The sequence below is a fragment of the Anomalospiza imberbis genome, chromosome 2, assembly GCF_031753505.1.
Source record: "Anomalospiza imberbis isolate Cuckoo-Finch-1a 21T00152 chromosome 2, ASM3175350v1, whole genome shotgun sequence".
NCBI classification, from domain to species: Eukaryota; Metazoa; Chordata; class Aves; order Passeriformes; family Viduidae; genus Anomalospiza; species Anomalospiza imberbis.
In genome coordinates this window covers 26486092-26498763 of record NC_089682.1, presented here as the reverse complement: position 1 = coordinate 26498763, position 12672 = coordinate 26486092, and the positions used below count along the sequence as shown (strand labels likewise).

Here is a 12672-nt window from a genome sequence, read left to right as displayed (position 1 = left end):
TAAAGACTGTTAACATACTCAGTTGTTATTTACAAGAGTCAGTAAACATGCTGAAGAAAATTATTGACCTGATAAACAACTGTCATGAGCAGAATGCATAAACTGACAAGAATATACTTTACTGGAATTAGAGAAGAGTTCTACAGTCTCACTTTGGAAACAGCCGTCCTGTAAGAATATATGAAATGTAGTCTTCAAATGTAGTATAATCAGTTTACAGAAGAGGTTACATGCCATAGCTGTCCAGAACTGCAGGCGGCTGGAACTCAGTGCCACTTCTGGTTTTTTCCCCCAACGATGCTAACTGGGAAAGCGCAGCTCCTAACTCCCCAAATGCTTAGGTACTCTCAGTTTTTTAGCTCACATATCAAATTCAAGTTCAAATTTTTATCTTGTGTTTTATTAAACTGCTTAATGACATTACATTATCATACATGCACAGGCATTATCTGCAAGACCAAACAGTTCTGTTCACAATATATTTTGAGATAAGCTTGCAAGAGAGTGGATGCACTATCGTAAAAACTGTTATAAACCATTTTAAACTTCTTCCCCCCTGCATTTTTTTTTCCATTTGCTAAAACACAGTGCCCCAAAGATGCTTCAGAACATACTGGTCTTTATACTTCAACACAAGCTACACTAAGGAGATCACATGTAGGACAAACCACCACTGAACTGCACCTGTAGTTTTAAGACAATTATAAACCACAGCAAATCTACAGTTTGCTTACTGATCATATAACTTAAGAAAAACTTTACAAAAATTATGCTAAGAAAGCAGTTTAAAGTCAGTAAAATGCATAATAACTAAAAATCAAGAAATGGAGAGTCTTACCAAGAATTGTGTTCTTACCTTTTCCAGGACTTAGGTTTTGGTCTATAAACACCTTAAGCTCTCCATTGGCTTCAATTAGTCCAGCCTGTTAAAGAAAGCAACTTTTAATAATTCTACAAACACAGATAGCCTTTTATTGGTAAAGATGAAAGGTATCTTACCAGTAGCCTCTACTACTACCACTCTCATTTTGTCACAAACCTGCCACTATGAACTGTTTGGGGTATAGTATTTCTCAAATTTTAAGATCTTGATTTTATAAACACCATATTCTTTAAGAGCAAGCAGAAAATCAGTTTACACCTACTTTGCTATTTGTGTCCTAAGCTCTCACAGTTTGTATGCACTGTTTTAACAGACAACTGCAACTACACCTTTCTCTCTGTAGATACTACTCACACAAGGTAAAAACATTACAGCAAAAACAGCACAGGCAGTGGAGAGTGTCTGGGCCATTTTAATCAGGAAAAATATCATTAATAAGAAATATATTGAGCCTTTCAATTGTTATTTTTTCAAAGATCAGAATAAAAACCTCTAAAATTAAAAAAGCTATAGGGTTACATAAGGTTTACAAAGTCATCACCATCCATTCAAAACTTCACAGCAGTGATTACTTTTCAAAATACTATTAATTGAATAGAGAACACGATGCAGTAATTTCTTTGTACCTGCAGACAAAACAGTTCTGAAAAAATATTTAATGAATACAGGACACACTGTTTCCATTTAGAAACAACAGCAAGAAGTCAATACCTGTACTGAACCACAGTGTAGCACATGGTGTTCCAGAGGCTGAGAAGTCCTGAGCTGCATTTTGCACAATGCGGGTACAGGCAGGCTTACTGACAACCCTGCGCAAGAATCAAGTGCTTTGCTGTCAGTCAACAGCAAAGCTTCTCCGCTGCAAGTCCACCTGAAGAGCCCTACTCGAGATCTGCCAGAACTTTGGGAAAACAAGGAAGCCACTAGGTGATGCTGTGGAGCCATTATTATCCAGGTACATCAGACCAAGGATTTCTTACCAAAGACAGGAAACTTTAAGCAGGAAATTTTCTCTCCTCAGTGAATGGGGAGAGAAGATGATGGAGCACAGGAGACAAGCTGGAATAAAGGCATAAAGAGCAGTGGCCTGTAATGGCATGGCAGCAATGAGGACCTGGACACACAGAGAAACCCTAAGTGAGCAGACAGTAGAAGTGATGGATAGAATGAAAAGCTGTGACAGTTCTGTCCTCCATTCCCCACTCCTAAAAACTAACACAATAGCATAGTTTTAGAGAGGCTGCAACAACTTTTCAGTTGTTTCAGAACACTGCCTGTCCTCCTTCTTGCCCACAGCAAGGATTTCTAAGACCCACTCAAACAAATAAGTTTTACCACCCTGTTCCCAGACACCAGAACTCTTTATAAGCCTCACTCTTTATCACATTTAACCACATAATTCAGAAAGGCAACAGTCTACATCAGACACCTCCAAAATAAAAGGTATACTCATCAATATGAGACCAGTATTGTGTACAAAGATGTTATTAGGGCTACAATATGGCAGCATGACATTCCAGAACACTGGAACTCCATGGGAACACATGAAGGAAAATTTTTGGCTAAGTGTTACCTTATACTCCCATTACATCTAAATTTCAAAACAGAAGTGTTAAACCACGCAGGAAGTGCAGTCTCACTGTCATAATTTCTTTAAATGCAGTACTTAAGTTTGTATTCCACAGCAGAAAGAGGCTTGTACTCAGGACACCTGCAAGTTCTTTTTTACATGAGAATAAATAACGATTATAAATGAGACTGGAAAAGCATTTAATATATTCTAGTTTTGATCAGAAAACCACTAAGAAAATGGCTATTTTAATCTGTAATATCTTTAAGCAACATAATTTAATAATTTTGAATTATTAAATCCATTCATCAGTTTAATATGCAAAAGCAAACCTGCACCAAGTGCATGTCAGTTACAGTGATATTCCAAAACCAAATATTTAAGCTGTGATATTCAGCAAATTCAAGTCTTATTGCAAATCACTATTTCAGTAATTGGAAAATTAGGCAATTCAGTAATCAACTACTTATTGGTCCCTTCCATTTTCTATTTTTTAAAAATTTGAATGTCTCCAGTAGAGTCTTTGTGATTCATTTTAAGTAAGTGAATCAACATCATAGTATCAAATAATCTCATAAGCTTCAAGTCTTCTTCTGCATTATTAAAACATACAGTGAAAAAATTACCCAAAACAATATGCAACTCCAAAAATCATAATTTAATCTAGCATTACAAAGGTTCAGGTTAATGATACATGCCCTAAACCACGCTTTTGTGTGACTGAAAGTACAAAAGTCACCGAAAACCTAGAGAACATTTGGGAAAAAACACCACACTTAATCAATAAAAGAAAACAAATTGGGACAATTCAGAAAATAGCAATTACTGAATAACAATCAGTGATTGTTATTGTGGTCTCCTTAGGGACCACAATACTAAAGACCAATATACGAGTTACAGTTCCTCCACCTTTCTACCAGTGTCTTACTAAAGGTTCACCTCTAGCAGTTAAAATGGCATGTAAATATTCAACTCATTTGTAAGCATATGCCCAGAAAGACTTCAAGAAAGCTATTTAGAAAGAATACCATCAATCCTACAGCAAAACAGTACCCCCAGCTGCTATTATTCATAATGAAAGTTCTGTTATTCCAGCCCCAGTATGCTCTTCACACTTCCAGATACACTTTTAATTCTAAGGTGAGCAAAACTTATCCCTGGTTGAAGGGACAAGTTTTGGTCAAAGAAAACTGAAAAGCAAAACTTCCATCCCACACAGAATTCTGGTGTCTTTGCTCTGAAATGGAAACACTAGACAAAACATCTCTAAGTGTACATTTTGAGGACATTCTCCCTATTTTTCAAGCCAGCTTATTTTGAAGGAAGAACCAGGATTACTCCTCTGGGACCTATGTAGTATAGGACCCAAAAGAAAGAAAATAGAGGAAAATGTGACTATAGCTCCCATTCAGTATATTATAGGTGCAGATTCACAATGAACCAAAAAAAAAGAAAAACCCAAAACATCACCAAAACCAACACTCCTCCCCCCTCCCCCCCCCACCAATAAAAAAACAGCCAGGAAAAGTATTAGATTTTCCCCAGTGGAAACTTTCTGTCAGGAAGGGTTCAGACATTAAGGAAATTCTATTTTCTGATGAGAAAATACACTTAGTTTTTAGGTCTTATAAAGCTACTTAACCAGGTATTTGGATTTTTACTATTTTCCTTTGTATTCCACAGTTTCTTCTCACCTTCTCCCGATTCTCAATCTCAAGTTGTGTCACACCCTTTGATGGTGATCCTGGGGCTGCTTGAAATAATAATGCTCTTTACATCTGATTTTGAAAGCTTATTAAGTGTGTTCAACTTCACAATTCAGCAAAGTTTTGCTCTTAGAAGACACATATTGGCTATATCTACAGATATAAAAAGAAACCCCTGAAATCCCAAACAGGCAACAGATATAGATACAGCCTTCATCCTTCACACACTACAACAAAGCCAACACATCCAACACAGCATCTAAGCTGTAATAACTTAGTATCTTCCCACAGATCACCAGAAAGGAGGGTAAAGCCCACTGGACAAATGAGTAGATCTGGCAATTTGAACTGCTGAAGCTGTGGTGGAGTGAAGATCCCAACCATCACCGAGGTTTTGGTCTCAGCTCATTATTCAGAGCTCCTAAGGAAAAGAAATTAATTGAAGGACTAAACAGATAAAAAAATCAACTAAAGTTAGCTTTACATGCTATGCGATCATTGTCAGTCCTAAGGACTGGGAAGTCTATTTCTGTTTTGCTTACAAGTGAAAACTGAAAGGCACTACAAGTGCCCTCAGCCTGAAAATCAGTAAACTGGGAAGTATCTTTCTGTTGGGACTGAAGTTAAACGGAAACAAAATTTTCTGAAGATGCAGAGAATTTCAGTTATTAAAAATCCCTAAAGATTATGAGAGAATAATTTAGTATCTTACTAACAAGTTACTATTTGCAGTCTCTGAAGTTATGCATTAGAAAATCAAAATCCTTACAACAAAAATATAATTTCTTCCACCGCTTTCCAGCCTTGCAATTCAATTTGTTAATAAAAACTATCATCAAATTATTCACTGAACCTTTAAACTAAACAGGAAAATATGCAAGGTGAATTTGGACAAAAGGACAACGAACCGATAAAAGCAAGATGTTTATCTGACAAAAACCAGACTGAACGAGTACATGTGCTATGTATATGAGATTTAACCCAAGAGGCACACTGCCCCACACTACTTCAGAGAAGTATTGGGAAGAGAAGGGTGCTTTTGTGCCACAGGAATACCTCTTCTACCCTGCTCCTAAGTAATGAGCCTATTTTAAGAACACTGAAAAAGTGCTGAAAGAAAAGCAAAAAGGGTAGAGATACATGGAAACAGAGGTACCTGCTACAAGGTTGGTTCTCAGAACAGAACTTTTCAGTTGTTAACAGCAGATGAAGCCCATAGAGAATGGAGGCACAGGAGTGGCTTTGACAAAGAGATACAGGTGCCACAGACACAAGAATGGTTAAAGAATGGGAGTCAGAATGAGACAGTCTGAAAAAGAGAATTTTGGGACTGGCTGGGAAAGACACAAAAAATGAGCTAGAAAATCAGATGGAAGATAGAATAATTAGGAGTTGAGGGAGAGAAACTGTGAGTCACTGAAAAAGTACAGGCAATACAACTGATGAGAACCTAAGAGAGCTTTAATGGAACAACAAGATCAAATCCTGTAAGAAGGGAAGAACATGGGAAGTGGGAAAATGAACACAATCTAAACTACAACTGAAAGGGGAAATAAGCTGGAACTCTGACAGAGAAGTTGAAAATAAATTAGGAAAGAAGGAGCGATGATAGAATCAGAAAATGGAGGAATTGGGAAAGAAAAGCATCTCCACCCAGAGCTTGTCAGGGCATTTGGTGCTATTGGGTTTATGGCTGGACTTCTTGATCTTGGAGGTCTTTTCCAACCACAACAATTCCACAGTTACATGACCAGGACGATATCTCTGCTGTCTACAGGCATTTGCAAAGCCAACTAGCAAACCACCCATCTTGTGCAAAACTGCAACTAACTCCATCCATGATGATCCCCAGTCATTTTAAAGGCAACATGTCCAAAGGCTCCGTGCCATGCAATTTTACTATGGGCCACTTTATTGACAATGCAGGGTTCCTTTTTTTGTTTGCCTTATTTCAATATCAGGAAGCAACAGAAAACAAGCAAAGTTACGAAGCAGAACTGGAATAAAGCTTGTGATCAGAAATAAACAACCTTATTTTAAGACTGCTTAAACAACCTTTATTCTTCTTTCATCCCTATCCATATGCAAATGTCATTTATAACAAGATGATAATGAACTACTTACCCATTGGTTTCTCATCTCATGCAGGGACCAGAGCAAACATGCTCTGGGAATGAATTATTAAGCAACTGCAAAAGATTATTTTTATGATACATCCATTTCATTTTTGCAAAAAATAAAGGGCAATCAAGACATTAAGTAGAGGAATACTATAGAAAAGGCCAAACAGTTCTTAAATTTAAAACATTTGGATTTCATTTTGAAAATTAAGCCAGTGAGAACTATCCTTTACTGTATAAATAACATAAAACTTTTGAAGCTGGGCTACAGGAGTCTGATTGTTCAAAATTCTCAGATGTGTTGTTTTACTGTGTTTCAGTAGCCTTTTTCTGGAACAGATACAATCATATCACATTCTCAGTTCATGGCAGTATCTTCAAGATTAATGTGTCTGCCAATCACTCAGCAATGAGCTACACCATAGAAATGAGCTTTTCAAAGAGTACATTTGAATTTTTATCACCTTAACTAACAAGACATAGCCAAAGCACCAAAATAAAGGTCTGGATACCACAGAATTGTGAAGGCAAAAAGCTGAATACAGATGAGAAGTGCAGTCAAGCATTGTCGATACAGGCTCTGCCGATACTGCAGGTAAGTTGGACACCGAGCAATACACAAAATGACACCCAAGGTCTCCTTTACTGCAGAATAGGTCAAGACATTAGCTTATTGGCTTTTCTTTCTGACAAGAGCAACACATCCAGAATGCAGCAAAAATTAAATTAACTCACTTTGAAGACAAGTCAAATGGTGGTCCTATCTAAGCAGCCAACAGATCAAAAACACCTCAAGAGTCAAAAGTCACTCCATGGTGTTACTTTTTACAGTTAATTCAATTACTCAAGTGATATTGCAAAATTGAAAGATGATGTCCCCAAAACTAACTGTGAAGCTGTAAGAACAAAACAGAATTGAATACAAGACTCCTAGCGGTGAACATGACAACAAAGCACTGGTTTTCCACTTTTACCACATAAATTAATCAGATAATAAAATCATCATTAGTATCCTCCTGGACTAAATAACCACATGTGGAGGTACCAGCAGCAGCCACTTGCACAACTACGTCCTGCAACCATTCTAGGTCTGACCGTAAGAGACTGTTGTTTTCCCAGCCAAATCAAGACTCCAGAGCTCCAGAGTAGCTTGTTCATTAGCACCTGAACCACAGCTGAAATCAACAACTAACATTACACAAGACCCTTCCACAACCATTTGCCTCATCAACCCCCTTATCAGTGTATTACAAGGCTCCAGTGGCCCACAGAGTAACTTTCTGTGTTACAAATCTGTGTAACCAATAATGCAGTTCTGGAACCCTTAGCAAACGTAATGTAACACAAGACAAGTAGCCAGAAGCATTTTTGGGGAATATGGACCACTGTCCATCTTTAAAATCAAGTTGTCTGCTACCTGAGAACTGTTTCAATATAGACAACATTTAGCAAAGATTGATCCATTCTTCTTCCCACTCCTAATTAGCCATAATAAATCTCCATTAATAGATAATCACGCAATCAAATGCAAACATCAAAACAATTAATCCCCAGTGTAACTTCTAAAATTTGCATTTTTGTTGAGCCTGTTGCCATCACAATGTAGTTATTCAGTAAAATACTGCAACATACCTATATAAAGCCACTACCAGTAACTGGCACATACAATTAATAAAGTTTAACACTTACAGGCTACAAGAAAATGCTTCATTTAGACAAACAAACTGGCAAGGTGACAGGCAACTTCTGAGCTGCTATTTCCTGATTTTATAATACAAACCAACAGAGGAAAAAAAACAGCTCTGACTGCATGCCTGGAATGTATAAAAGAGAGTTTAAAGATCACTTTCCTTTTGCCTTCTTTGAAAAGGCAAATTAAAAAAAATTAGCAATGTTCAAAATCCCAAACAGAGATTCCTTTTTAAATGACCTAATTTCGTAATATTATTTGATCACTAGTTTGCAAACTTCTGGACACATTAGAACTCACTAAAGGCAAACAGAAGTAGATCAAGCTACTGAACTAAAATGGTATCAAAGAAGGCTCATGACCACTTGCGATTCCTCAAAGACTTAACTTCTCTAGTCCACCTCAATGAATTTTCCAGTACATAACCCAAAAATAAACATAAAAGGAGAGATGTATGCTGGTATTTTAAGAATAGTCTGAAAAATGTTGTGAAGATTTCTCAATACATTCTAGGGATTGTAAGTGCATCATGTAAAAAAGGTCCAAAATAAAGTGGTCTTCCTACTTCCATTGGGTTCTTGTTTTTAATCCACCCCAAACGTTAACTTTTTTAGAATTGCTCAAGATTGATGAAGAAACATCACATGGAAGTACATGGATGTAAAACTTCTATGGTGTTCTGGCAAAAAAAATTAATACAAAACCACAGATTTTGACTTTCCACAAAAACAGCAGCCCTACTAACCTATCCAGTAAAATTGTGTGAAGAAATCAGTTTGCTGTGGGCTTTTTTTAATATTCTTTGAGTAAAATATTTAGTAACACTGTGAAATAAATCCACTACATTAAACTACATACCTGAATGTACTTTGAATACTCAACTAAAATAAAACACTGGTGTTAATTCCCACATCTGTACATCTCTTAGACAGTAATGTTAGATCAGGTGATAAACTTTTGGCACTTTTCAAGGTGTGTCCTCATATTTCCACATGTTCACGGGGCTTCCTTTGCAAAACTGGGTATATGTGCCATATCAACTACTCAGTAAGATTCATGAAAGTACCATAAAAAACTAAAGAGACACAGTAATTTTTATGCAAACTAGGGATCAAGAGAAAAATCCCTCATAAAATAATTCAAGCAGAATATGACAGTAGGACATAATTTTTAAGAACAAATTTTAAAATCTGATTTTAGAACAAGCAGTTCCAAAGCCAACACCTCTGTTAGTTATCTATGAAACAGTAACAAGAACTCTCAAGAAAGGTATTTTAGTCTGTGAGAAATTCTGAAGGCTAACAGTGGTGTGTCGGTTTAAAAAGTTTTTGAATTTTTTTTTCAACTTCAAGTTCTCTGTGCACAATTTATTTTTAAATGGCTTGAAGCAGTCCATCCACAAATGGTGAACAACAGAAACAATCACAAACAACAGGACTAGATAAGAATATTTAATTTACATCACCCATCTATTCTGATAAGTGTAATTTCTGAGATCAGAAGGAACCTTACTCGTTCCTTTTGAACAGCCCCTTTCTCTCAATATTCACTATAAAACCATGCATTGGACTATCCTCAAAAACAGATCCAGTTCCTGCAAGTGGTTGTATTAACAGTACAGAAATTCAGCAGAAAATAAACTCCACTGTTCCTGCTTCTTCTCTCCTATGTAACAATGAGTCTTGGAGAAAAGATCCACAAGCTTCTCCTTCCTTATGCTCCTTGAGAGGCCTCAACAGTTCAACAGTGACAGAAGTAACTGAGGGGAGAAACATGGTCACCACAAGTTGGATCTTCAGCCATGCTACAGAAGCTGGTAATTTAATGGTGGAAGGTACATTAACCAATGCTATTAAAAAATATAGTATCTATCATCTTAATTTACAGATAATTCTCAACGTATAACTGAACATAAAAGTGGCCAGCAAGCAGCACTCAGTCTTACGTTGGAGCTGGAAAAAAAATTAAGGTATCAAATTTGCTTTCTTGGTACAGTAATTCCTTCTACTTCATTCAGTACAGCATCCTGGCTAGTTGTAGGCATGCCAAGGATCGACAGGGAACTGCTTTCCCCCCACACTATTACTCCCACAAATCCAGTAAGGAGAACAAGTAGACTGAGGACCTTGGCTGGACATTTGACTCCTTCAGCTCCTGCCTTGAAGGTGTCAATTTTTAAGTAGTGGAAGAGTTCACAGGAGATGAGGCAAACTCAGAGCGACACTGATTAACCAGAAAGAGGAGTTCAGGCTAAGATGAAGTTTCTGGAGACTGCCCATATGCAAGTACCAAGAAATTTCCCACACAGTGCAAATGAAGGTGTAAACTGTACCAAAAACTACTGACCTCAATTTGTCATCCAGACTCCGAGAAGCAATGCAGTGATCCCACTCTCAAGGTATGCAAGTCCTTGAGACACAGCAATTGCTCTTCTCCGGTCCACATGTATTTTTTCATTGTTTCTTTAAATTGCACAAACAGTAAAGTCTTCCTAGGAACTAAGATGTCCTGAATCAAATGTGATATACCACATCTGCCTGATTCTGTTAAATTGCTTCTCAGCTTCATCAGTGCTCATAAACCCAAAAATGGCTGTGCTTATTGCTATTACCAGGTCACACTGGAAAATGCTTCTTCTTTTTGCCCTTTATCTTTACTACAATTCAGATCCTCTACCCAAAAGATAAAGTAAAATACTCATGGATACTTTAACCTTCACAAGCTAGTATTTCTTTTTACATTATTGTTTTTCAAGTTATCCAGCTATAACATTGTGATTATGCACTTAAACTCCGCCTGCAGGCTCTTAATTAAGGTGCTATGTATGAATGAATACTTTTCCCCCCACCTCATAGCTTCCTGACTACTGCTGAGGAAATCAAAGTATTTTGCATAAAACCCCAAAATATAAATGAAAAAAAAATTAAAATCAATGTTTGCTGCTTATTTTCTCTGAAAAGCATTAGAGAGATAAACTTTAAAGTAATACTTCACAGAATTTAGACCTGGACCATATAGTTTATACACATTATTTTGCTAGCTTACCTGATCATGACTTTTGCAATTCTTTGATTCTTTATGAAAACATTTCACTGTGTTTCCCAGTACTCTCCATCACATTCCCCCATTTGTTCAATTATCAATAAAGCCTCAGTCTGCAAACTCTTACAAGTATTTGACTTTTCCACCGGGTTTTATCAAATTATAGTCTTTAGAAAGAGGCATAAGAACTGGACAGGAACAATAAAAGGAAAAGTGCTCTCCTGCAGCAGGTAGGAAGAAGAATAAAGTAGGAGCATGTTCTCTCATGGTGCACTGTCTCCACACCTTCCCCTTCTGCAGGGCTCCCTGCTCCACTGTCACCACGGCACACTGGCCCCGGCAGCACGGGACACCAGCAGGACGCACACCTTGCCTGCACTCCCAGGCTGGAGCACTCTGAGCATGCCTGGCCATGGAAATGCCACCTGAAGCCCAGACTTAGGATTTAGCAGCAGAGCCCTTCCCACAGTGTAGCCACCTCAGCTCTGCTGAGAAAAAGGGAAGGAAGGGGCAGGAGCAATCATCTACTATGCCATCATCTTCACCACTACATCTCACAGACAGTTAGAGCACTTGATGGGTGACAGGGCAGAACCACAAGCCATTAATCACAGCAATATTTTCACATCAGAATGTTTAAATTTACAGCAACACAGGTTTTCAGAGACTCAGTGCCCAGAAATGTAGTGACACTGTATCATGCTTAACTCCATTCTTCTGCTTGAAAAAGAACTTGGACTTTGAACAAAAATATGGAAATAAATCTCTTCCCTTCTGAAAATTAAAATAAGTGTTACACCAATTAACACCTCTATGTTACAGCATTAAATCACAATTCATAGGGCCCATAGTCAGACCTAGAAATTTAAAATTTCCCAACACTCACTACACATTTTAGGTGTCATGTAATGGTGGGTACAGTCTGCAAAAAGGTAAGCAGTTCATATTTCTTCCCTGAGGCAGGTTTGAAGTATATGTAGATGTTTTTAAGAACAGGTTAGACAATATTCAATATAGACTTCATACCCTTTCTAGCTACCCCGCTCCAGTGCTCAAGTACACTTAGAAAACCTGACCTAGACTTTAATTTTTCCAAATTCAGTTTATTACTTATTTATTAAAGATCCTGAAAGCCATTTCTTTTTGTATCTGTAGCACCTTCTCCCATTTCTTAAGTATACTCTGAGGTAGGTTATTACTTCCTTTCTTCCTTAACTACTCTCTTTCCAAGAATAAACTAAATCTTTTAAAAACAAGGTTTGTTCTTAAATGTCTCATTCTCACTTAGATCTAGCAGGACATTCATCTGTATTTCCAGGTGCTAGCAACTCTTCGCTTAGTTGATCTCTCTCCCAGAAGATAATATTAAAAAAACATACTTTGGTATCTCAATTACTTTGAACTGTTTCAAATTCATCTCCTAGTCTAACACTCCACTTTCGTTTTCTTCCCGCTTATATGGCCTATCATTCCCTGAACTCTGCTATCTGTAATGTACTTGGCCACCCTTATCTCTTCCAGGCAAGCTTTGAGTGACTACGTATGTCTGGTTGCTTCTCCACACATTAAGATGTTTTTCAGCTGAACTACTAACATTCCCTACAAGATTATTTTTAAGCCAATCACTCTTTCATGGAAATCCCCACTATTTGAAAGCTGCA

The 12672-nt window shown here is 37.4% G+C and overlaps 1 protein-coding gene across 7 annotated transcripts in view; it reads right to left on the bottom strand.

Moving 5' to 3' along the window:
- TFDP1 (transcription factor Dp-1) overlaps positions 1–12672 on the bottom strand; it is a 37556-nt gene that overhangs the window by 22379 nt on the left and 2505 nt on the right. For all 7 annotated transcript variants that reach the window (XM_068180229.1, XM_068180226.1, XM_068180231.1 and 4 more), the window contains exon 3: positions 857–923. In XM_068180229.1, the coding sequence (XP_068036330.1) occupies positions 857–923 (67 nt within the window). The remainder of the gene's footprint in view (positions 1–856; positions 924–12672) is intronic.